Raw genomic sequence first — 23,799 nt, 5'->3', positions numbered from 1 at the left:
GGGAGGGACTGCTGACAGCTCTCGAGTTCCATCTGCACTTAAAGATGGGGAAACTTCAAAGTCAGATCAGGACGTTGCATTTCATTGCCCTGAAGGGTATGTAAGGCCTCATCACGTCTTGCTGCATGTCACTAGATCATTCTGTAAATATTCTTTCTAAGAGATTTGCAAAGATACTTGTAATCTGATGACTCATTTCTGGAGGGGAATGTCTTGTAAAAATAATCAGCTTACTTTGCGTTTTGGGATGCAGGTCATGACAAAGCTCTGTGAGATTTTTAGGCTCAATGTGGAATGTCTTCGGAAAGTTGAGAGAGGGAGGGCAGAGAAGGGAAGGGAAAGCAATGGTCAAACCCAACCAAAGAATGAAGATTTCAGGCTGGGGGGCATGCTAGTGCCATCCAACTTGTGCGAGTGCCCGCTGACTGTTCCCACTGTTGCCCATGAGTATTCTTAAGAAAAGCATAGAACTATCTCTATGACTTATACTGACCCTCAAAAACACAGATTTTCCAGCACTTTTTTTTTTTGACACAGCTGTGATGTCTCCTGTTTATACTGATAAAATAAATGTTTAAGGATAGCTATCCTCTTAATCACATTTTTTTTTGTCTAGTTGTGGGTGGGAGAGAAATGAGACATCTACAAAACTGTGTTATATTTGATCTCCTTGACATGAAGTGGATGCCATCAAATGACATTTACAGAAGAATTAAGACTAAGCTTTAAAAAATACTGGTTAACTGAGTACTGGCAAACCACAAAACAACTCACCACCATCTTGAGGTCTTGTGGTCACCACAGAGGAAAAGTTCTTCCTGTGTTTGTTTGTTGGTTTTTTTCAGCTTGTTCTCTGTAAAGAGATATGTTCGTGTACCTCTGGAGCTTTGAAGGAGTGGGGATTTTAGCAGGGTTGAGAGTTTGCCAATCTGGGAGTCCCTGAGAAAATTAGGCCCTTTAGTGAAGGGATGTTATCAGTAAAACTGGTAACTACCAAATAAACACTGGGTTAATCCAGCCAATCCCACCAGTACAGTTCTCTAATTGGAAACTTTTTTCCAACACTGTGATGGCTCCTTAATTGTTTCCAGGATTGTGTATGTTGTTCTTGCATGCTGTGGTGAGGAGGTTACAAGTAGAATGGAGTGAAGCATAGAGGAAATGCTTATTATAAAAGTGTACAAGACGCACAGAAGTTAAAATTTACAGCCACGTTCTCAGCTGCATGGATGTTTTCCATAGTTCCTGTTCATTATACCCCCAGCATAGAGGGTAACCATGTGTTTAACTAAAAAGGAAAAAAAAAAGTGACTAATTAAGATTTAAATTAATATTTAAATGTTCAAAGCAATCCTGCCGTGGATTGGACAGCTGCTTGTTGCTAACGCCCCCACGGGGAGAGCGTGGCACATATTGCCTTGCTTAGAAAGGCCGCAAGCCGCCCTGTGACCGCGTGGCGCTGGCCTCCTGCCTGGCCCTGCCCTGCTCCGGCGGCGGGCGCTGCTGGCCGCGCTCGCCCCGCTGCGCGCGGACACGGACACGGGCACGGCACGGACACGGGCACGGACACGGCACGGACACAGCACGGAGGCGCTGCGGCGGCCGCGCTCGGCCGCGGGCTGCATGGGTGCTGGTGAGTGCGCTGACCCAAGCGGAGGGTGCCTGCGGGATGCTGGGTCCTGTCTTTCCTCTGGGATGTATCACTGGCTGTTTAGAAACTGAGGTGCTGATGAAAAGCCAGCAGTGTTCGTATTTTCGTAGAGTTTGTTTTTGGAGCTTCAGATTGCTTTAATTAACTGCCCCTAAAAGGAGATGAAGCTGCTAGTTGCAAATGCTCTGCTGGATTCTGTATTGTCTCTTCACTTGCATTTCAACGAACCAGCAGTGCCAGGGCTCAGCCTGCCTTACGAGTGAGTGTTTGAATAATCCTGGCTGTTGTTTCCCACATGGATCATTCAGAGCGGCCTCTCATATGGCATTTGCTTAGCGGGGGGAATTTCAGTACCTTCATTCAGAACTGTCTTTTTTTAATGCCCCCGCGCGTTCAGTAGCTGAGCAGGCTCAGCCTTTGGAGCCAGTGTCTGTCACTGAGCGGAAACCAAAGAATTCAATTAAACTGAAGAGTCCTGCTGACTGAGTTTAGTGATCTCTATCAACACTAAAATGGAGTGCGGTGTGAAATACCACAGTGACGCTGGCCTACAGCAGTGCCAATAATAGTAGTAAGAGCTATGTGAGAACTTGCTCATTAATCAGTCAAAAAATTTGGTAGACACTCTTAAGTGCACAGAACTATGCAAAGGATTAGTACTTGGTTTCCTCCCCTGGCTCTTCTCCCCCGCCACCCTTTCCCCTCTGCAACTAAGATTTAGGAGAAAAACAGGTCTGGACCAGACAAGAGTCAAGCCCAAAGAATAGCTGCATAATAGCTGGAAGGGCTGGGAGGGAACAGGGCAATAGCCCGCAGGTATGCCGGGGAGATTTTAAGTGTTAACGCTGCATTACAGCAATAAACTTTGAGTTACGTCTTGGTCATTACAAAGGCTGGTGTCAGGATGGTCTCTGGTACGAATCAGAAGCAGGTATCAAAAAATTGTCATTGCAATATGATGTTGTGCTTAGGAAGTGTGTAGAGAAAGCAGATAATGACAAGGAATTTCCCTGTGTTAGAAACAAGCAGGGAAACGGGGTAGACTGTTCTGTTATCTGCAGTTATTATTACGCATGTTTCCTGCTCAAGTTCTTGGCTTATGCGTGTTTCCAGATAACCAAGATACTGTGTCTCCCTTGGAACTAAATATGGTGCTAGAAGAATAAAACAGAATTTTTGTTTGTCTATTTTTTTAGATGGTAGTTGGTTGCATTTGTTCATCAGTATTATTCGGGAGCTACTTTTGAACATGGAAGTGGAAAGGGGTTTCTTTCCTGAAAATTTGAAGCAGTGTGGCTCTGGCACAAATCTAGGAGTTCTAACTGTTTTTTTCATTTCTTTCTACCTGCAGCTGTTTGTGGGGATAAAGAGTGGGGGTGTCCAAGGTTTGCTGCCAGGCATACTTCAAAGAAGTTACATTTTTCCTATATATATGGAAAGATTCTCTCCTGAACAGAAGTACACATGGATGGCAATACCTGCCAAAGCAGCACATTAAGGAGCAGAATTTTGCAGATGGCTCTGGAAAAAAATCAACTCTTGATGTTGCCTAATCTGAAAGTGGAGTCACTTCGCAAATCCATAACCCTTTGTAACACATAACTGTTGTGCTGTAAATGCACAGTGACTTGTTTTTTACTGCCCAAACCATGGTGACTCTTGTAGCAAATATTGGTTACAGTTGGATCTTGAAATTTGTCCATGATGCAGGGCTAAGCTTGCTTTCCTGCATCCTCAGAAGTGATACCACCTCACAGGAATGTGGCTGTCAGCCCTCTCCAGGCTTGTGAAACATACACAAGGGTCAAGACAGGGCTTCGGGAGCTTTCCTGGGGTAGGGTGGCTAGTGAGTAATGAAACTGCTACCAGAATTGGGGTACAAACAAGTGATATGAGCTGGCACATGTAATAGCTTCCATTGCAATGTTGCTTGTTATTTGTTATCAAGTCCTGGGTATGAGTTAGTGGTTTCTTCCTGATGTGATTTGTGCAAAAACTGCTTTAGTAAAAGTAGAAAACGACCAGTTTTTAGAAGTTGCTGTCCAGGATGTCTGTAATGTTGGCTCACCGTGCCTAATAAAACAGTGAAAAGCCTATATTATTTCTGCCTGCAGAGATGGATGCTGCTCAGATGTTGGCTCCATGTCTGTTTATAATGTGGAGTTGTAAGAAAAAATATTGCCTGTTACACTAATATGTTTGTGCATAAATATAGACGAGAGGGAGAAGCCAAAATCTGAGTGTGTGTATATGAGTTTTTTTAAAGTCTTCTGCAATATACTTGTAAAATTCACTGTGTACTTTAAATAAGAAAAAAACTCTTTTATACTACAAATACATTTTTAAAGAAACCACTGTCATACTGTAATGATTTTAATTTAATAATTCTAATGTAATAATTTTAATTTAGTAATAAAATAATTTAAGTAAATAAGAATTTAATAATTCACTGTCTATCAAGGAGGTCATCTTGTTATGGGTTGTATTTTAATACATAAACTTTTATCCCCTTCCTCCCCATTGTAGTTGAAAACTTAAGTCATGAAAGTAGCAGATATCTTGTAGTATCCTGATGTAGTTCAGGATCAGAACTGAAATGTCATCGACATCTTTTTCTGAGCTCCCAGTTCAGAGCAGAGGTTCACAGAACATCTCCAGGGAACCCAACAAGGTCTATTTACTGTGTGAGTTTAAGCCGGATCCTCCTTGCCTGCCTCCATCTGTGCTCAGTAGTTAGAGCTGCTTTTTTCTTTTACTTTCCAGAAATGTCCTTCCTGTCTGACATCGGGCTCTTCACTATGGGCATGTGGTCTGTTGGCCTTGGAGCTCTCGGTGCAGCTGTAACTGGCATCGTCCTTGCTAACACTGACTTGTTTTTGTCCAAGCCAGAGAAGGCTACGCTGGAATTCTTAGAGGAAATAGAGCTAAAAACTTTGGAACCAGGTAAGATTCTGGGCAATTCAGGCCTCCTTCTTTGATGACTGGGTTTATTTAAGAACTTTTGTAAGAGTAGTGTTGGAAACTCTTAAGGAAGTATGTTTAGAAGGGTTATTTTTCCCTACATGAGGGTTATCTATAAGGGAGACAGAATTTTGTGCAGACCACGTAGGTCGTCTCAAGGGTTTTTCTGAATCTTTCCCAGTTATAGGAAGTAGATGGATATCCTTGATAGGAGATATTGCTGGTAAAGGAAAAGCCACTAATACTGTTATTTCTGGAAGGTCCTTGTTTTACATAGAAATATAGTTGGTAAAAAATTGCACTCTGTTATACATATAAAAATTTCTCCAATAGAACTTTCTGTGAATGTGGAATGCTCTGCAATGCTTTGTGTTTGTCCTTAAAGCATTCACCGCTGTAAGCAAGAGTTTCATGATCTTTCTCCTGTGTAAGCAGAACAGAGAACATTCAAAGCTGGTGAACTATGGAAGAAGAATGGTGCAGTGATCATGGCTGTGCGAAGACCTGGATGTTTTTTGTGCAGAGAGGTACTTGGTGGGCTTGGGGATTCAGCAGGAAGAGCGGAAATCTACTCACATAGTTCCCTTTAGGTAAAGGCAGGTGGTAAATAGGACAGTCATCAAATACATTGAAAGTATCTGAAAGATCTTGTTTCCTAGTCCAAACTGGATTCCAGCGCACAACCTACTTCTATTTTTTCTTCCTAGCTAGTCTAAGTGTAGAGCATTTTCCTACAGAAAGCATTTGATATCTGATCTTTACGTCTGCCAGGACTTTCTACATCTGCCCATGATAATTTGGGATAGAGACTACAAAATTCCAATTGGTGGTGATTTGTGTGAGCTTGTTGTGTTCCATGTGTTCAAAATAAAACTCTGCAATCCAGGTAGTGTCTGGTCAAAAGTAGCCCCAAATTAGCTTGGCAGTAATCCAACAGACAAAGATTATCAGCAAAACCCTGCACAGAGGAGAGTGTAGAGTCCCTCACTCTTCTGGATGCTTGATGGGAGGCAGGAACGTGAGGAATAAGAAGTCAGGGAGGATGCCTTACAGAAAATCACTGATTCCTCACAGTCTCTTCAAACTGTTCCTGCTCCATCACAAGTCAGGTTGGGAAACAAAGTTGGATCCTTAAGTTGTTATTGCAGTTCTTGTCTGTAGGTGGGAAGAGACACTTAAAAGTATGATTTGAATGTTTGAATATACATAAAAGTATGATTTGAATGAAGGTTCCTGGGACCAGCCATAATTGGCACCTTGGCCTTTTTTTTTTTTAATATAGCTATGGAGGAAAAATATCTATTATCTTGTTATTCACTACTCTATAATATGGAGTAATTAATATGGTAGTCACTTAACTAAGTGATCAGTTCCTTTCAGTAATAATTCCACAAGTATGTGTAAAGCCCATGGAAGGTGAAAGATTAAAGTTCTCAGCTTATTTGATCAGAAATAGCATAGGCAGGAAGAGAATGTGCTGCCAACCTGCCTGACTGCAGACAGGAGTTACTATCAAAAAAAAAAAAAAAGACAAAATTGTAGTTAAAACCATTCAGAAAAAATCATAAAACATTTTTTTCAGGGGAAGAGGAGAAAAAAAAAGAAAACAATTAGCATATCTACATAAACAGAAGGGAAAAATCTGTAAAGCTATGATGCTTGAGGCTCACACTTGCTTGAAGCAGCCGCCACTCAGGGCTTGCTTATGATGATGATTCATACTTTTCCATTTCCTCTTGAAGCGTCATGGGTTTTGGAATGCAGCTTTTACCCTTTCACCTATTGATGACTTTCACTAATGGCCTCTCTTAACCGTTACCCACTAATGTGAGCGCTACCCCTGCTCAGTAAATTCTAAATATGTGGCAAGCCTTTGTTAAGGCATTTCATTACCTGACTGAAAGCATTCATGTAAACTGTATCCTTTCTTGTGTGCCTGTGGAGTTCTGTGAGGGAATTTTGTCCAGGTAAAAATGACCTCTCTCCATTTAAGGTTAGGAACATATTTACCATGGACACTCTGGTTTATTTAGGTAATGTTGTTCCTGTGGGAACAAAGATCAAAAAGATTTTTTTTTTTGGATCATTTTCACTGTGCGATGTTGGAGGGAAAATGTATCTTCATTCCAGTACTTATTTTAAATTTGTATGGTGTGCTGTGGTAGAAAGCCCTCAAAATGCTTTGCAAAAAGGCTGATAATGACGTGTTTTTACTTGGAAAAAAAGGGGGGGAAAAAAAAGGGATGTGGAATTCTAGCCTAGCAAGGTTAAACGATACGCAGGCAGTATCTTTCACTGTCCTGTAAACACCTAAAAACAGTTGAAGGTCCAGCACAGGCAAGATAAATGGGGCTTTGAGTTAAAACTACAATTTTTCTAGGATTTTACTGTTATCAAGTAAATGCTCAAAAATTCTTCTTTCCGCCTAATAAAGAAAATCCCAGCAAACCTGATGAAGGTCTCTCTAGGAGCAGAGCTAGGTTGAATATCTGCTTCTCTATTTGTTTTGTACGTCACACTAGAATTACATGTATTTCTGACACTCTGAAATTCAAGGCGAAGCTTTCTACTTCCACCCATTGACTGATATTTTTTTTCTCTTGTCTCAGGAGGCTTCTGAGCTCTCCTCTCTGAAACCTCAGCTTTCCAAGCTGGGTGTCCCTCTCTATGCTGTTGTGAAAGAGAAGATAGGGACTGAAGTGGAAGATTTTCAGCATTATTTCAAAGGAGAAATCTTTCTGGATGAAAAGGTATCAGGAACGCAGTGTTCTATATCTTTCTGTGTAAAAAATAAATAAAATTAGAAAAACTTATGGATGTTCTCCTTGAAGAGCTTGTATAACATGGCTAGAGTGTGGTCTAAACGGAACAAGACCTAGTAGCATTGTTAAGAAGTTAATAAGCTTTGCTTTTCTATATTTATATATCATACATGGCTTACAGTCTTGTTCTCTAGCTGTGTGCTGATAACATGTTGCTGCAGGATTATTCTTCCCCTCCCCTTTAATAGGTAAACAGTATGACCTCTTAATAGGTATTCCTTGCTTCCACTGGCTGTGTGACTCGCAGATGTTTATGATGTGTGTCTAAAGATGGAAGATGTAATTAGTTCATCATGTACAGCCCAAATTGCAGTGATGTGGCTTGTCCCACAAAATCTTGGGCCTACTCCAGTTCTATATTAGAAGGGAAGTTTAGAAATTATTAGGCTTCTGAAGAAAAAAGCATGTCAAATATTTAAAAGCAATTGGAAAGAACTTTGTTTTCTGTCCCCACTCTGCATGTTTGAAAGAATACAATACTAGCATACCTAAAGATGAGTTTATTAAAATAAAAACAAATAAAAAAATGCAATACTGTGGAAGTTAAGGCTGTGCAGAAAGTGAGTTGTCCTGCAGTATGTTAGAGATGTGTTCAGATGCAGTCTATTTTCAGCTCTCTGCCTATTTGCTTTCTTTTGTTGGAACTCTTCTTGGGTATAGGGTTCACTAGTTTCCTGAATTTAATTTGTGAGGGAAAAGTCCTTTTAATTTGCTTTGTTCGTTTGCTTGCTGAGATTTTTCTGTTTCACTGCAGAAAGGCTTCTATGGCCCTCGCAGACGAAAAATGATGATGTCTGGCTTCTTCCGCTTTGGAGTCTGGCAGAATTTCTTCCGTGCTTGGAGAAATGGATTTAGTGGTAACCTGGAAGGAGAAGGATTCACACTGGGAGGAGTATATGTGATTGGGGCAGGAAGACAGGTACTGCGGACCTTTTAAAAGCCTTTCATGTTTCCCAAGAGCCCAAAGGCTTCTTTGGTGCAGTTGTTTTGTTATTGATCTTGTGAAATCCTCTTGCTATGGAGAGAGACTAGGATCAGTGAATGAATTTCCTTCTTTTTGTCTCTGATTAGGGTGTTATACTGGAGCATCGTGAGAAGGAATTTGGAGACAAAGTCAGCCTTCCATCTGTTCTTGAAGCTGCTGAGAAGATAAAACCATAAGCTTCATAAGCTGGAAAATAGTTGCATATTTTTCTGATTACAGCTTGAAATGTAGAATGTATCCATTTCTTGAACGTGCAGTTTAATTGCTTCTTAACTATATAGTCATCAATGCAGTGAAAAGATTCTCCATTAAGATGTAATAACTAATGAAAACTCTCATGGGATTTTTTTTATTTTATTGCCCTTCAGGTGGTCAGGATTTCAACTTGTCTTTGGATCTGACTGTATTAATGAAAGGCTGGGTCTAAAATCTGACGTAGCCTAGATGTTTTCAGTTAGAGACAATCAGTTGAAACCTGTCTGTCTAGGGGAACAAAACCCCGTTAAAGCTGGAGTAACTGAGTATCAACTGAGGTTGAAGGATAATAAAAACTTATGTAAATAAAAAGTCGTTGCTTTTTGCTTGTTCGCGAACCTGTAAATGCATCTATTTCCAGGAAACTAAATTGTGTTGGCCTAGTATTCTGAGATTCTGCCTTTGAGAGGTTGCCACAGTATCTATCCAGTAAGTTTAATTGTAGTTAACTTCTAGCTCTGGGTTTTTCAGTTTTTTGTGTGATTCCCTGTAATGAAGATTAAAGACTTCTGATGTTGACTTAAAAAGGTAATTGTGATATCAAGGTGAGTTACTTTCATGTAGTTAGGATTGTAAAAGCAAAGGGACCAACATGAGAGCACATGAGGCTGTGTTTGCATCCCAGCTTAATTTCTGTAATACAGTGGCTGGGGTGTTTCTTCTAGAAACAGATGCAGCGCTGCACAAGAGGATCCTTGAGAACCATTACCAGACACAGCCGGGTATATACATAGACTGAAGTTTTTAAATTGTTAATAAAAACATTCAAGGACAGTATGAGTTTTGCAAAACATGCTGATGTTTCAAAGTCTAAACAGAATTTTAAAACTGTGCTTGTTAAATTGGATCAGATCCTCAAGGGATCCAGCACATTCTTCAGTAGTTGAGGTATATGAAAATCTTGGTGTCTTTGGGAAAATGTCTGAGCTAGAGTACATTAAGCTAGCAAAACCATTAAGCTAGAATTCGTGTGTGTCTTGGCAGGAGATTAGACTAAGCAGCAATTCTGCTCTCTTCGGGGTTTAAAAATGACCACTTCTTGACTCTGGCCAGATGTCTTGCAGTGACAAAATCTTCTATGCACATCTGTGTCTCCTCCCACCTTTGCCTTAGAAAATTCAAATAGATGCTTGTGTGTTTTTGCTGAAATATACTGATTCTCTGGGTGAGTTTAGCTGCTTAAGTGTTACATAAAGGTTTCTGAGAGACGTGACAAACCCTATAACTGTAAAAATGCATTGGACTGCTGTGCAGGTGCAAAAAGCAAGAGAGCTTTCCCTAGTAGAGAGGTATGCCATTTTAATGAGAGTAGCATAATAAAAATTACCTTCTTCCCCACCATCTGTTTTTAGTCTTTCCTTTTTCAGAAAAAAAGGTTGGAAGGAAGAAAGGCATGAAGAAAGGCTAAAGGGAGGATGTTGAATCCAACTTAGGAGGCTTTATTCTGATTTCTCTAGATGAGAAATCTTAAATCATCTATGGTCCCTCTAATTTGGGGGATAAATGAAAAAAAAAAACTGTATGCTGCTTCTAGTTTTTAGGTCCCTGGTGTTTGTAATGATGTCCAGAAAAGGCACTGGGTGCTTGGAGATACAAAATGCCCGAATGGAAGTGGACTACTTTGAAAGGGATCCAGAAAAGACACAGCTGCCAAGGGTTTGTTCCAAGAAATAAGGATCTGAGGGCTTTTTGTCCTGGGTCCTATCACTGAAAGGAAAGGCCGGTGTCATGAGGCCTTGCTTGATGACTGGTTCCCAAAACTCTTCCTTTACGAAACTATGTGTGAAACACTATGTAAATGGATGCTTGTTTGCAGTTGGCATATTGTGACTTGGAGTGCAAGTGGAGGGAAATGAGATGCTGAAGGAAATTTGAGAGCTACTGTTTCTTACAGTTGCAAGCCACTATTAATAAAATCTCATTTTTAAGAATCATAGAATCATAGAATGCTTAGGGTTGGAAGGGACCTCTAGAGATCATCTAGTCCAACCCCCCTGCATACGCAGGGACACCTAAAGCACGTGGCACAGGACTGCATCCAAGCGGGTTTTGAAGATCTCCAGAGAAGGAGACTCCACAACCTCTCTGGGCAGCCTGTTCCAGTGCTCTGTCACCCTCACTGTTAAGAAATTTTTCCTTAAGTTCCTATGGAATTTTTGATGTTTCAGTTTCCGGCCATTTCCTCTAGTCCTATCAGTGGCCACCACTGAAAAGAGACCATGACCGTCCTCTGCACTCCCTCCCTTGAGGTATTTATATACACTGATTAGATCCCCTCTCAGCCTTCTCTTCTCCAGGCTGAACAGGCCCAGCTCCCTCAGCCTCTCCTCATAGGGCAGATGTTCCAGGCCCCTGATCATCCTTGTAGCCCTGCGCTGGACTCTCTCCAGCAGCTCCACATCCCTCTTGTACTGTGGAGCCCAGAACTGGACACAGTACTCCAGATGCGGCCTCACCAGGGCCGAGTAGAGGAGGAGATGTGTGAATCACAGCTCCTGCTGAGGCTTCAGTTTTCTTTCCAGTAGGGCCTAGAAGGCGTTGCTACTTGCAGAATACAGCTCTTGCACAAAGACAGGCTAAAAAGGTACTGGTCTCAGAGAAATCTGCTTTTGTGGCCTTCTTTCAAGGGCTGTTTATGCATTTCACATAAACGTGAAATGTAAAATGCAGAAACAGTCCTTGAAGTATGGAATAGAAGTCCAATAAATTTTAAGAAATTTAAGATAAAGTTAAGTGCTGTTATAACTTAGTAAATCTAGAAAGCATCCCCTCCAAGAGGAGGGTTTCTGGCATCACAGTTTTGTCTGCGTGTAATTGGCTTCTATCTGGTGTGACCGAATTGACCCCTGATTCTCTTAAATCAGCCTGTTGGAGGTCTAAGATAAGGTTGCCATGGCCACTTAAAGCAATAATGTTTTTTTCAAGTGTTTTGTAATCCCGGAAATAGAGGTAGAAAGCCATCACGTCCAGTGTTTTAATGCTTCATCAAAGTTAAAGGTACTGTTGGTATAAAAACATTTTTTTTAAAGGCTCCTGTATTCATTTTGTGAACTGTTTGTTAAAATATTCATGAAGACTGAAAGTTCTCTGCACCCTGCCAGTTTCAGCAGCAGCAATGGCAGATATATGGTAAGCACGTGAGACCTCTGGAACTGGGAGAGCGTGTTTTGTGACTGTTAACAGTGACAGTTCATGTAAATAGCTGGAGGAACAGTGTATTTCTTCTTGATTCTACAGTTACGTAACCCAAACTTCAAAGTTTTGTTACCTGTCTTTCACAGATTAACTTTGGAGCCACAAATTGTCAAAATGGCATTTTAAAAATCAGGAGAATTATTACTGATAATATGTTTCTTAAAGCTTACTTTGGGATTATTTAGAGCTGACTCGCCCCTTTTGAACTCCATGTGAACAAAATACAAATAAAGATGATGGAAAATTCTTAGGAATTGTTAATAGGAATTTGAGATGTGCAGTTTTAAGGAAATAAAATGACTGAAAAGTAGTAAATGAAAAACAAAGGGACTCTAGATGAATAATGCTGGAGCCTGTATAAGGTTGGAATTAGCTGGTTTAAGAAGGTGTTCCTACTTTAAAAGCAGAACATTCATTAAAAATGTTTTTTTTTTAACAGTTGTTGATTTTGATGTAGCAACAGCTACCTCTGCTGGCCCAGTTTCTTAATAGTTATACATATTAATATTTTAAAATTCTTTTAACCCAATATATTTGCAACATCTCAACCGCTCCTTCAAAACTACATCAAATATGACATCACAATTCAACACTCAGTTGGCTCCCAGAAGCTGCTTGAATTAAGCAGCTCTAATAATTGAAAGTTTGTTTATTCTGGGCTTGAGAGAAAAATGAGCAACAAACTCCTTTCCAGTCATTTCTTTATAATCAACTTTCTTCATAGCACTCTTTTTTTTCCCTCTCTTCTCTCCACGATAAAAACAAGGTTAAGAAAAAAATGGAAAATGCTGTGAAATCAATGGACTAAATGTAATGGAGAATGGTGTTTTTTACTTTTCCTTTTAAAAATACCAATTATGTTTCCTATCTGCACAGTCATTTAAAATCCATTAGAAAGATGGTCTGGCTCAGAGGGCATTTTCTGTTTATTTCCTCCTCTGCAATTCGTGCCAATTGCAAATATCCCTAGAGAGAAGAATGCCGAAGGGTCCCTTTCCAAAGTGTTTTCTGTGATGCATTTTGGTAGAAATAAAAGAAATGAACGATTTCTTTCTCTGTTTGAACCACTGGATGGCACTACGTCCCCAGCCTAACTGAAGGCCAGTAGTATACCAGAGATTTTTTCTGCAGTAAAAAATTTGCATAACAAATATGCCAGAAGCTGAACACTGTAGATTACTACTACACTAGAGGAATTCTTTTGGGAAAGGCATCTGTTGCAGCAAACTTATTACTCATGTGGACATTCACCTTCTTAAATAAGGGAAGTAAAAAATATGCTGTGTTGAATGGTATGGTCTGCGCTATATAAATGAGTTTGGTGAGAAAAAAAAATATTGACGAACTCACTGTAATCCTCACTGATGTTTTGGTAATATTCCTTTTGGATACAGCTAGTACCTCAGTGGTTTCCTCTATCCAAAAGCACTCTTTGTCAAATGCTTATTCAGTGGAGGAGTGGAGAAGTGCAATGGCCACTTGATAACAGTAGAGGGACCTGGGAAAATGGAAAAAAAAAAAGGTGTGAAAATCTCTCTCTCTCTCTCTCTCTCTCTCTCTCACACACACACACATGATTAATTCCAAGGGTAACTGCAGATTTCCAGAAACCCTTCTGCATAAATAGGAATTTCCTCTACTGCAAGGTTGTGTTTGCTGCTGATAATGCTGTCAAATGTACAGTGGAATTAGTAAATAGTTGTGGACTTGGTACTTTTCATTACTACTACTCATTAATTTCAGGAAATGTTTTGTAATGGCAAGAGGAAACAGCAGTGACAAATTATGAACTTAGGCCTGTACATGTTCATTTAAAATCAAATTTTCCATTTTTGCTTTTGCAGTACGTTACACTCTAGTTTAACTGCTGAAGTGACTGTCTTTTCACTGGCCCTCACACTTCAATGTTTCTGTGATGGATAGCATTTTTACCCTAACTTCATCAGCATCAAAGTGAAGCATACAGAACAGAGATAGCGCCAATGGAAAAGGTAAATAATTTGCAAATTCGCATGGAGATAGCTTTTTCCAGCTATCTCCATGTTAACACTGAATACAATCAAATCAACTACCCTGCAAATCACTAACATGAACCATTTTGCAAGACTGCTTTAAACTGCAAGAGATCCCTAATCTACTGACTAGGGTATACCAAGCAAGAACTTGGAATGCTGGTTGTGCTGGTGATTCAAAGCTAGATTGAGTTAATAGAGAAGGTGATAGCGGGGACTTGCACACTTACGTTTCCTAAGCAGGAGCTACTCCCTAAGTCTGCAGACCTTAACTCCTGAAACTGTCTCCCCTGCCAAATCTTTGCTGCTACTATTGCATCCTCTGTGTTCTCATCTCCTACAGAAAAAGCATCCTGGAGCTTTCTGCCTTGGCTCTGGGCTTCACTGGGGATGCAGCTCAATGCTCTGCAAGATGATTGAAGTAGGAGCTTCTGAGATGGGGAAAGAATCCCTTCTAGCTATTTTTACCACCTTAATACTTAGAGTGAAATTTCCTAGCTCCCCTTACTCACTTATAGCCTCCCCAAAATTTAGATGCTTCTTCTAACATCTTCTTTCAGATTTACCAGTCAATTCAATTTTGTTTTGGCTTCTAAAAAGTCTTTAGGAAGTTCAGGAAGGTCTGCAAACAGAGGAGCCTAGGGGAGCTGCTAATAGTGCAACAATCTTCAGAATAGATGCCTTTTTCCAGTCTCAAATCAGATACCTACAAGGGTGCTTGGGGGCAAAGGAAGGTAGCTGAATCTAGCTGTGCCCTTGGAAATGTTCGGCCTTTCCTGCCTCTGGTTTAAGGCACTAGTGATGACGCCTGTGCATAAGACGTTCACAAATGTAATCTCTCCCAATCGTGAGATTGTGTGAGAATCTAAGCTTTGAAGAAATAAACAAAACCTTTTTCTTAACATTTCTTTTAACAATTGCAGACAAAGACTAAGAAGGAATCTTGATAATGTGACCAGCGCATGGCTGATGACTATCTACGCTATCTGTATGCATCCTCAAACCTCATCAAACAGATGTGAGAGAGGGAATTGTGCATTTAGAACATATTTATGGTGTATTTATTACTATTAGGGTGTATTCTAAGCAGCACTGTTTTAGTTGTCAGCCTTCACCCAGCGGAGGGTGATCACGTAAGTGAAGCACTGAGCTCACTTTATTCCCTCAACCATTCTTACCCTCTAGGCAAACATTCAATGAGACTGTGACCATCTCCATGAGGAACTGCTGCTACTGTTTCTAAGAGTGAAAAGGAAGCCCTGAAGCTCTAGGCCTGTAGCAGATGAAGTCTAGAGAACACCAGAAGGCCTGTCACGCTGCCTCTGGCCTTGAGCTACCTTCCTTAACTTTCACAAATGTGTGGTAGTTTTCATAGTTAGTGAGACACTAAAGAAAATACTTTTTTGCTTTATCATTAAGGAATAGAGAGGCTACCAGAAGCCTTTCCTTGGGTCAAAAGCCATCATAAGACATGAAGAAGGGAATGAGGAACTCCATGGAGACAGTGAGTCATTGCCTATGCTGGAAAGCAACTGGGGTACAAAGCACCACCCCTGAGGAAAGCTTTGCTTTCCCATCCATGGCCATGGCTTTACAGCTAGTTATTCAGTATACATCCTCATCCACATTCAGCCTGCTTCTTGAAATCCCTTTCCAAAGCAAGCCTTACTGCTTTTGATCTGTGTGCTTGAGTCTTATGGACAGGAGGACGGTAGGGCCTTTTTTCCATAGTGCAAGAAGACAGGGATGCTCAAGAAGGAAAAAGTAGATTGAGACAGAGACGCTGAAGTAACCAGCAGGAGACTAGAAGGCATTTCCTGGATACCTCAACATAAGGATGGGTTTGTAGGGAAGCTGGGGGGCCAATCTCCCACAGGCAGCAGGTTGAGAAGGGCAGCATCTCCCCACATGCGAGGCAGCACAATGTCCTGAGGCATGAACTCGACCCAGGTGTGAGCTCTCCCTTGCTCACCACACAGCTCTAAAAGATATGACTCAGCTCCTCCTTCCTTTTCCTGCCTGCACCTTGAAGGGAGATTATAAAGCCTGGGAAATCCTGCTGACTCAAGATACTCTTTTGGGTGTGGGTGGGGAAAAAGTGGTGTTTTGCTAGTTTTTTTCCTTCTGGTGTTCTAGCCTTTCAGGTAAGCTCAGAGTGTACTCTAAGGCTGCACTGAGGTTGCTGTTCCCAGTGGGCTTATTCTTATTCTGGGAGTCCCTAAGGAATAAGTACTTCATAACTGCAAGACCTTGCCCGTGGGGCAAGGCAGGACCCTGGCCCGGGAGGGTGGTGTGTGCAGGGCGCCGGCAGCTTCCTAAGCGTCCTCCACGGCCCGGCCGATGCTCTCTCGACTGGAAAACTGACCCCGAACAAATGCTGGGGGGAGCTAAGAGAGTTAGTGGCTTTGAACCGCCCTCGTGGGGCGCAGGGGAACGGCCGCTGGGGCGCGCGCGGCGGCGGGGCGACCGTTGAGGGGCAGCCGTTGGGCGCGAGCGTCCGTTGGGGTGCTGAGGGGCAGCTGTTGGGCGCCAGCGGCCGTTGGGCGACCGTTAAGGAGCAGCCGTTGGAGAGGGAGGGGCGGTTGGGCGGCGAGTGGCAGCCGTTGCCGCTGCCGGGAAGGAGAGGCGAAGGCCGCCGCAGCCCAGGCTGCGCGCGGGGCGGCCGAGCTGAGGTGGAACGAGCCCCCGCGGGCGCCTCGAAGTCAGCGGAGCGGAGTCGCGCCCAGAGCCCGGGTGCGAGGGGCAGGCGGGGAGCCGGAGCAGCAGCGAGCCCGGCGACGGAGCGAGGCTTCCTGCGAGCCGCCTTTGTGTGTAGCGCGGCTGCGTGCGCGGCGGCAGGCGTGGCCTGGGGCGCCGGGCGCATTTCCTCGCTTTCGGACGCCTAGCGAGCACGGAAGGTGCCGGGGAGCGCCCCGCTGCGGTGCTGCTGAGCTGTGCGGCTGCCCCTGCTGCCGCTCCATGGACTAAGCCGGGCAGCGGAGGGACCCCGGAAAGCGCCGCCGCCTCGCCCTCAACTTGGCGAAACTCCGCGAGCGGCTGCTGCCCGGTGAGTGCCCCTCGTGCCCCACGGCCCGCTCCCCCCGCTGCCGCCGCGGGCCCTCGCGCGGGGCACATCGCCCGCTCCTCGCTGCCCTCTGAAACGCCCGCGCTCTGGGCACCCTTGTCGCGAATATGAATGAGCGCGGAGCTCTGCGCTGCGATATCCCTTGCGAGCTGGCAGCCATTTAAGCGCGTGTACGCAGGGCGCCGGCTTTGGGTGTGTGCCGCTTTCTCGGGACGTCTCGGTAAAGCTCGGTTTCACAAGACGGGCAGAGAGCAAGCGTTCCCTAGCCGTGCTCCCCCAGTGCGAAAAGAACACCCCCCCCGGCTCCGGGAGTTTGGGGAAAGGGGGAATGCAGCGATTCTCTGGCAGGCTCTGCCATTGTCCGCTTCCATGAAAGGAAGCCGAAGGAGCTGGAAGAGCCTTCCTGTGAGAGCTTCCACGGAGTTGTTGTTGAGCGAGGTGCCCCATGGAGCAGAGGCCTTCCCGGGCAGGGCTGCTGCGGGGTCGCGGTTATTGGTTCCTTCCTCCACGTTGCACCAGGTGCTTCCAGTGCTGCATATTCCCGCACCGGCCTGCCCTGCCCAGCCGGGGCCGAGGCCAAACTGTTGTAAACGGAAATTACCTGGTGTGTGGGGGCATGGGCCTTGTTTAGGTTATCGTCTTTAAATACTTGTAAGGTGTGTTAGTATGGGCTCTCAGAAATGCTTTGAGCGTCCTCACTGTGTTGCTCTGTGTGGGTGAACCCTTGATCACCTTTCAGCTGTGGTCCTGTTTTGGCTCTTGCTGCATCTAAAATGGTGTATTTAAATAGGGGAGGGAAAAGCAGGAAGACTTGCCCTTTTCTCACAGGGGACATGGGAGTATTATAAGCTGTGGATTTAGAATCATTAGAAGTGACATCATATTTGTGTTTTTGCCTCCCCAGGTAGATACCTGGCACCATATTAATCACTAGTTCCAGTCTGGTCATTTATATTCTGCCTAGTTAAGTTGTCTTTGTAGTTTTAGGTGGATATTATATTGCTGCCTTGTGCTAGTGCTACAGAGTGCTGCTGAGAAGCTGCCACATTGAGTTTCTAAGAAGAAAGCTCAAGTAATTTTAATTGTTTGTGGGGAGAGGATTTTTTTCTTGATGCAAGCTTTTTAGTGGAGGAAGGGCAATTGGGCTTTTTATTTGCCTTTTACTTTACTTTTTTTTTGAGAAAAAGTTTAAGCTAGATTGAAAAAGTCTTGCTAATGTGCAGAAAAAGGGCAGCCTCCTTGGTGTTATGCATGTTGAATATCCTTACTGGAATTGTTGTGAGTGTAAAATAGACTAGACTTTTGCATGTTGTTGACCACACATTTAAGTTAGTCTAAGTCGAGTCTGAAGATGAATGGTTTTGTTTGGAGTCTTTTTGAATGGAGAACGCTGTAAAAAATAAATTACTTTTTTTTTTCTTTCTTTCTTTAACTGCCTTTTATATGTTTTGGGGGAGGACGTGTGGGAAGGGATATTTTAAGATGTTTGGCAGGTTAAGATTTTCCTAGTACCACACTCTTTTTGTGGGGGAGGGAAGACCTAGGGTTTAGGACACAGCTCTGGTTAAAATGGAAGGAAACCAGCTCTTTGAGGATGGAAGTGCAGAGTATTTCTTATTTAAAAATGTTCAATGGGATGATCATCTCCTTTCAAGAGTCTCTATCAGTGAGTTAGATGTCAGTACTCGCTTTAGCATGAAATAACCCAAGATACAGCTAACAATACATGTGTGCAAATTTATGTATTTAAGTCTGGATGGGTGTTTATGAGAGACTGCTACAGCTATCTGCTTGACTGATAGTTTGTATGGAGAGGAAAAGGTGCAGCAGGAACTCCAACAGTCTCTTCACTGGTATGAAATGTGACTGAGCTGGGCAGCAGCTTTTTTAAATAAATCCAGGACATCTATATTTTTGGAATGATGTTCTTTGCCATATGGCTAACGACCCTGAAAGAAGATGCTATAAGGCATGATATGTCCATCTAGTTTGGAGGGAGAGGGAAAAGTGTTGCCTTTCATTAAAAGATCTTCATGTTCAAAGGTACAGTATCAATAAACTAGCAAGTTTTAGAAATATCCTCCTAAAAGTATGGAAGTGATTTATAGTAGTGTTGAAAAACATTGTGCAAAGAAGCTACATCTCTGGCTTTTTCTGTATTTTAGCTCCTGGTGTGTCATTCCTAGGTAGGTAGCTTGCTAAAGCGGAGGTCTAGAACTAAGTCAAGCATTGAATGCTGCTGTTCATCTGCTTTATGTTTTAAGAATGACTTTCATTTAGTGTATGTTGATAGTTAACTTTGTGTCAAAAAAATTTTGTCTGTGCTCCCTAGGTAAGGAGAGCAAATCGGAACCCTTACTTGAGTCTTAATTTAAGTTTTATTCTCGTTTCTGGGTAATAGCATAGTGTTTTTTTTTTTTTTTTTTTTTTGCTCGCTGTTTTGTGCTATGTCGAATAATTAACCTTATGCTATTTCCCTAGTTTCTGACTGCCATCCTTCTCTGCCCTGCTGAGGTGAAGAGAGATAAGCAAAAGTATCTTATATTTTGTAAGGTATGCAGGAGCAATGTCTGTGCAAGAGCTCTCACATAGCCTCCTTGACAGCACTGAAACTGGGTGTGTTCTGGCCAGCTCTTTACCAGATTTATTTCTTGTTAAGAGATCATAAAAGTCCTATACTCTGAGCCCTGAAGTGCAGTGTGTTTGAGGCCCTTCCTCTGGGTTTTAAGGATGATTCTTTCATTATAGATGCAATGGAGTAACTGTTGACATGGAACATTATGAATTTATTCATATGCAATTAAATGTGTAGATAATTTGTATGAAAAAGCTAAAAAGGCTAAGCTCTAGTGTGTAGCTGAGGGGTATGTCCCTTATATGTCACTTTTGCCTAGATATTATATATAATTGTAGTTTATGAAGCATTGTGTGAGTAGTAATCAATCATTACTTGTAAGTATGTGATTTGGGAAGAGAGAGGAAAAGCTTCTGCCAAGGTCCTGCTACAGTAAATTCTCTTCCATCAAGTTCTCTGCGCTGTATTAGGTGTGGCAAAGTTTGAGTATTGTTGAGCATGAATAAGTTCTTGTTCTAATTCTATGGTGATTAGATCAGTGGTTGGTGGGGAGGGGAGCAGAGTTCATAGGGCTATTGTCAAAATAGGATCCTTCCTTTGTGAAGATGTCTGTCTTTTGTCAAAAAATCCACTTGCATGGTGTATGGTAAGCTCTGTGAGTTGCAGATGCAAAGCACTGAGGCACTTATGTGCAAGCTCATATGTGTGTGTGAAGAATGTTTTTTTTTTTACTTTTTTGTGCCATGCTACTTTGCACTGTGGCTTCCTGGGTCAAAACTTCCTGTTTCTGGTAGAAGGGGCCTCTAGACTTTCTCGCTTTGGCATCTGTCGTGTCTTTTCAGGCAGCTAACAAGCTACAATTTACAAAATGAACAAAAACATAGTTTTCATCTCCCTTTGTCAAGCTTTTTCACAGAAGCACCTAAAATAAAAGCTAAATCAGAACTTTTTTTTTTAGTCTGGAGGGAATATTGCATTGCTTTTTCAGGTGACGTTGGACTGTACCTGCCAAATGATAGTGATAGCCCACTTGCAGAACAGTAGTGATGGTAGCTCGTGTCAGGAGAATTAACAGCCTTCCACTCCGTAGTGCTGCTTGAGAGTGCTTCTCCTTGACCCTTTGGATCACCCTTGGCCAAGAGCACCTGACCAAAGAGTTAGTGTTAGGATCAGTCGCTTGTTTTTTTTCAGCTTTCTCTTTCTTGTGCTGTTTCGGGGGGAGCAAAGCAGCAGCTTTGAGGCAGGGAGGGGGGCAGGCTGTTTTGTTTGTTTGTTTTCCTTTCCTAGAAGTAAATCTCATAAGATATCTGTAAGTATTGATCTTTTATCCAGAGTGCCTACTTAAAATTAAAATTGTTTCTGTGTCTTGACTGATATCTGTGCAACTAAAAGTCTTAGTGCTATTTTTATCCTTAAACTGAACCTGAATGTCCCAGGCAAGTCTATAAGAAATAGATCTTTGCTACCTCTTATTTTTCTAACAGATATTGTTAGACATTTTCCTGGTATTACAAAGGAGCTTTTCTGGTGTATGGGTGTGCTTTCAATGTAGAGAGCCTGCATTTCTAGCAAATAATGATAGTTCCTTCTTGTAGAGACCAGGGAGGTAGTTAACTCTCCCCTTGGCCCTGCCAGTCTAAGGCACTTGCTGCAAGGGTGCTTACATATGACAATTTGACTGTTTTGTGTGTTGTTCTTTTCTTTGGTTTTTCATTCTGTTTCAGATAGGTCGTCCAAACCCAAACTTGTTCCTATGGCAAATAAATCTTTCTCAGCAGTCTATGTTTTTTCCTGGTTTAATTGCATTTGTTTTCTGCTTGAAGACTAAATATTTGGTATTTGTTTCTCTGGGAAAGGTGTTTCCTCTAATTAATGTGTATACTTAGAGGTAACAAGGCAGCAGCTTCTTGCTGCAATTGTAATTATAGAAAGCAGAATGTGCTTGTGGAGGCAGCTGAATACTGTGAATTTTAACATTTCAAAACGTGTAGTTTGTTCCAGGTCTGCTTAGCAAGAGTTGTCTATTCTTGCTTTTGGGCATCAAGTCAGTGCTGAAACATCTAGTTTGTCATCTAGAGATCACCAGAATAGAAAATAAGGAATAACATCAAGTAACTTATATGTGAAGACATGTTTTGGACTTTGGTCCCTTGTGCAACAGCAGGTGACTGATTGCCAGGATATATGGAGTTGATTCTCCTGATATTCATTTCCTCAACTTTCCATTAAATAGTACTCAGGGAAACACTTAATACTCATGTGGGATATGAATACAGAAGTGGAATGGCATATAATAAAGGGTTCTAAACATAATAGCCTACTACTCTTTATGAGGATTAATTTACTCCAGTTTGACTACATTGCAAGTCTGTGGAAGAATGAGTTGTGCCTGAAGTAGTTTGCCATTTTAAAACTAATGGATTAATGTGAAAGGCTTCTTGGAAAGCAATGAGTAAACTTTTTTTTTTTTTTTTTACCAAAGAGTACAGCACACTGAGATTGAAAAGGGTTTTTGACAATGGTCAAAACAACAGCCCCTCCTGCAGAGCGGAAGGGAGTCCAGCTATAAAAACTGGTCCAACTTGGACAATTAAGGGAAGGTGTCTTCCTGCTCTGGTTTTCTTTCTGGGCTGTGCTGCTTGTGTAACTAGCAATGCTGTTGGCCTGTTATGAGAGGAAGTTTCCTGTGTTGACACAGTTTTTCCCTAGAAATAAGTTTTCTCTTTTTATTAGATGCATGTTTTCTGATTTGTGCAAACCTTTGTATTTTCTCATTTTGCCAGAGAATTTGCCCTTAGTTAATGCAGCAACCAAAGTCAGTATTTTAAGGAAGTCTGACAGTATCATTTCATAGCCTCTGCCTTGGTGGTGTAGTTGCACCATGTTGTTCTTGGCATCCTCCTCGTGAGGTGGGGAACTTGTTTTTGCTGGGTCCCTGGGGAGGGTGCCGAGGCTGCCAGTGAAGGGATGGCTGCGTTCTCATGACCTGTTGCCTGTGGGGAGGAGCCCCAGCCTTACAAGAGCCCCTGAACAGCTAGGACTAACTTGTGGTGTGTTTTTTGTTTTGTTTTCCTTGTGTTGCTGTAACATGTGCAGGGTGCTCAGCAAACCTTTTTGCTGTGTCTCATGAAGCATTAGCTTGATTTCTACGTCATTGGGCCAAGAAATGTGTTTGCTTAAAGAGCTGAGCTGAATAGGCTTGTGAATGCCATTTTATTTCTTTTCTTACTAATATTTTCCAGTGTTTTGTTACAGGTCTACATGTTAGCCCTCTTGAAAGTCACTCGAGTCTATTTCCTTATCAAAAAGTCGTTTGATAGGGTGAATAATTGTCATACAGATCCTGAGCTGTTTGTGAGCCTACAGAGAGCAATTTCTGTTGTGGCCCATGGGCTTGATATTCTTGCGAATGACAAGTAAAACAAGGCTCTCCCAGTGTTTTAAATGCAGCCCACATTATGCAGAGTGGGTTGAGAGAATGCAGGCTTTGAATAAATGACTCCTAAGCCTACTGCTGTTTTTGCTCTGAAGAAACTGTATCCTGTGGTGCTTGGAAGGAGTAAGGCTTGGAATAAGAGTATTTCTGTATTTGCAAGTATGTGTCCTGTGAAGAAAAACAGAACAATTTTTGGATTCAGCTCCACATCATGTCCCTGGGATGTGGGTGCAGCATTGTTTAAGCTAAACAAGTGGTGAGCATAACTGGTATTGAGCAGATGCATAATCATTTCTGAGCATGCTTATTGTAAGGGAACAGCTGACAATGTTGGAATTTTCTTCTTAATTTAGTTTGGTCTGGTTTAAATTGTGAAAAATATCCTCAATACAAAATATTCTAATCTACTAAGAAATGTGATGCAGATGGACAGCCTGTTATACTTGAAGTAAGGGGCATAGCTAAGAAGGAACAGATGGTATAATAGTCATATCTATGATCATAATCATGTTTTTTGTTTGTTTTAGGAAGAAAACAAGGGGTAGGAGTATCTCTTGGATAGGGGTATCCTTTTTGGTTGAAATGTAACATGAGACTAGAACAAGTGACATGTCTGAAAATGAAGGAAAGCCACCGTATGCCTAAAAGGGTTTGAGATGATTTTCTCTGAAGAAAGAGTAGATATGTCAGCAAAGAAAGTTGGTGGCTTCCTGTCTTAGATAAGTTGTTATTTTTTATGACAAAAGAGTAGAGGACCAGTTTTGCCTTTTAAACATTTTTGCCTGGATGTAAAGGAAGGAGTGGGCAATGTGTGCAGAGTATGCCCTACAACTGTAGGGTCAC

At 42.1% G+C, this 23,799-nt stretch overlaps 3 protein-coding genes across 4 annotated transcripts in view; 2 read left to right on the top strand and 1 right to left on the bottom strand.

Moving 5' to 3' along the window:
* The window catches only part of MAT1A (methionine adenosyltransferase 1A), a 133,965-nt gene that overhangs the window by 49,587 nt on the left and 60,579 nt on the right, over positions 1–23,799 (bottom strand). The window lies entirely within an intron of this gene.
* On the top strand, positions 1,594–8,986 carry PRXL2A (peroxiredoxin like 2A). Of its 2 annotated transcripts, none has more exons than XM_088526364.1 (6): positions 1,594–1,633; positions 4,415–4,594; positions 5,048–5,139; positions 7,222–7,362; positions 8,189–8,353; positions 8,506–8,986. In XM_088526364.1, exons 1-6 carry the CDS (start codon positions 1,624–1,626, stop codon positions 8,593–8,595), a joined length of 678 nt encoding a protein of 225 aa, XP_088382490.1. In that variant the 5' UTR covers positions 1,594–1,623; the 3' UTR covers positions 8,596–8,986. The 2 variants fall into 2 exon arrangements, with proteins under 2 accessions (XP_088382490.1, XP_088382489.1); XM_088526363.1 differs by having other exon boundaries at positions 5,045–5,139.
* TSPAN14 (tetraspanin 14) overlaps positions 16,833–23,799 on the top strand; it is a 32,285-nt gene continuing 25,318 nt past the window's right edge. The window contains exon 1 of the mRNA XM_088526376.1: positions 16,833–16,927. The gene's annotated coding sequence lies outside the window, so the exon portion shown is untranslated. The remainder of the gene's footprint in view (positions 16,928–23,799) is intronic.

This window comes from Tinamus guttatus, unplaced genomic scaffold, assembly GCF_059628265.1.
Source record: "Tinamus guttatus ecotype Peru unplaced genomic scaffold, ASM5962826v1 Tinamus_guttatus_pri_ptg000246l, whole genome shotgun sequence".
Lineage (NCBI taxonomy): Eukaryota > Metazoa > Chordata > Aves > Tinamiformes > Tinamidae > Tinamus > Tinamus guttatus.
This window is presented reverse-complemented; position numbering and strand designations above follow the sequence as displayed.

Coding starts and splice junctions, on each gene's coding strand:
- PRXL2A (XM_088526363.1), top strand. Junction 4,595..5,044: donor GCTAAAAACTTTGGAACCAG/GTAAGATTCTGG, acceptor CTCCTGTGTAAG/CAGAACAGAGAACATTCAAA. Junction 8,354..8,505: donor TGATTGGGGCAGGAAGACAG/GTACTGCGGACC, acceptor GTCTCTGATTAG/GGTGTTATACTGGAGCATCG.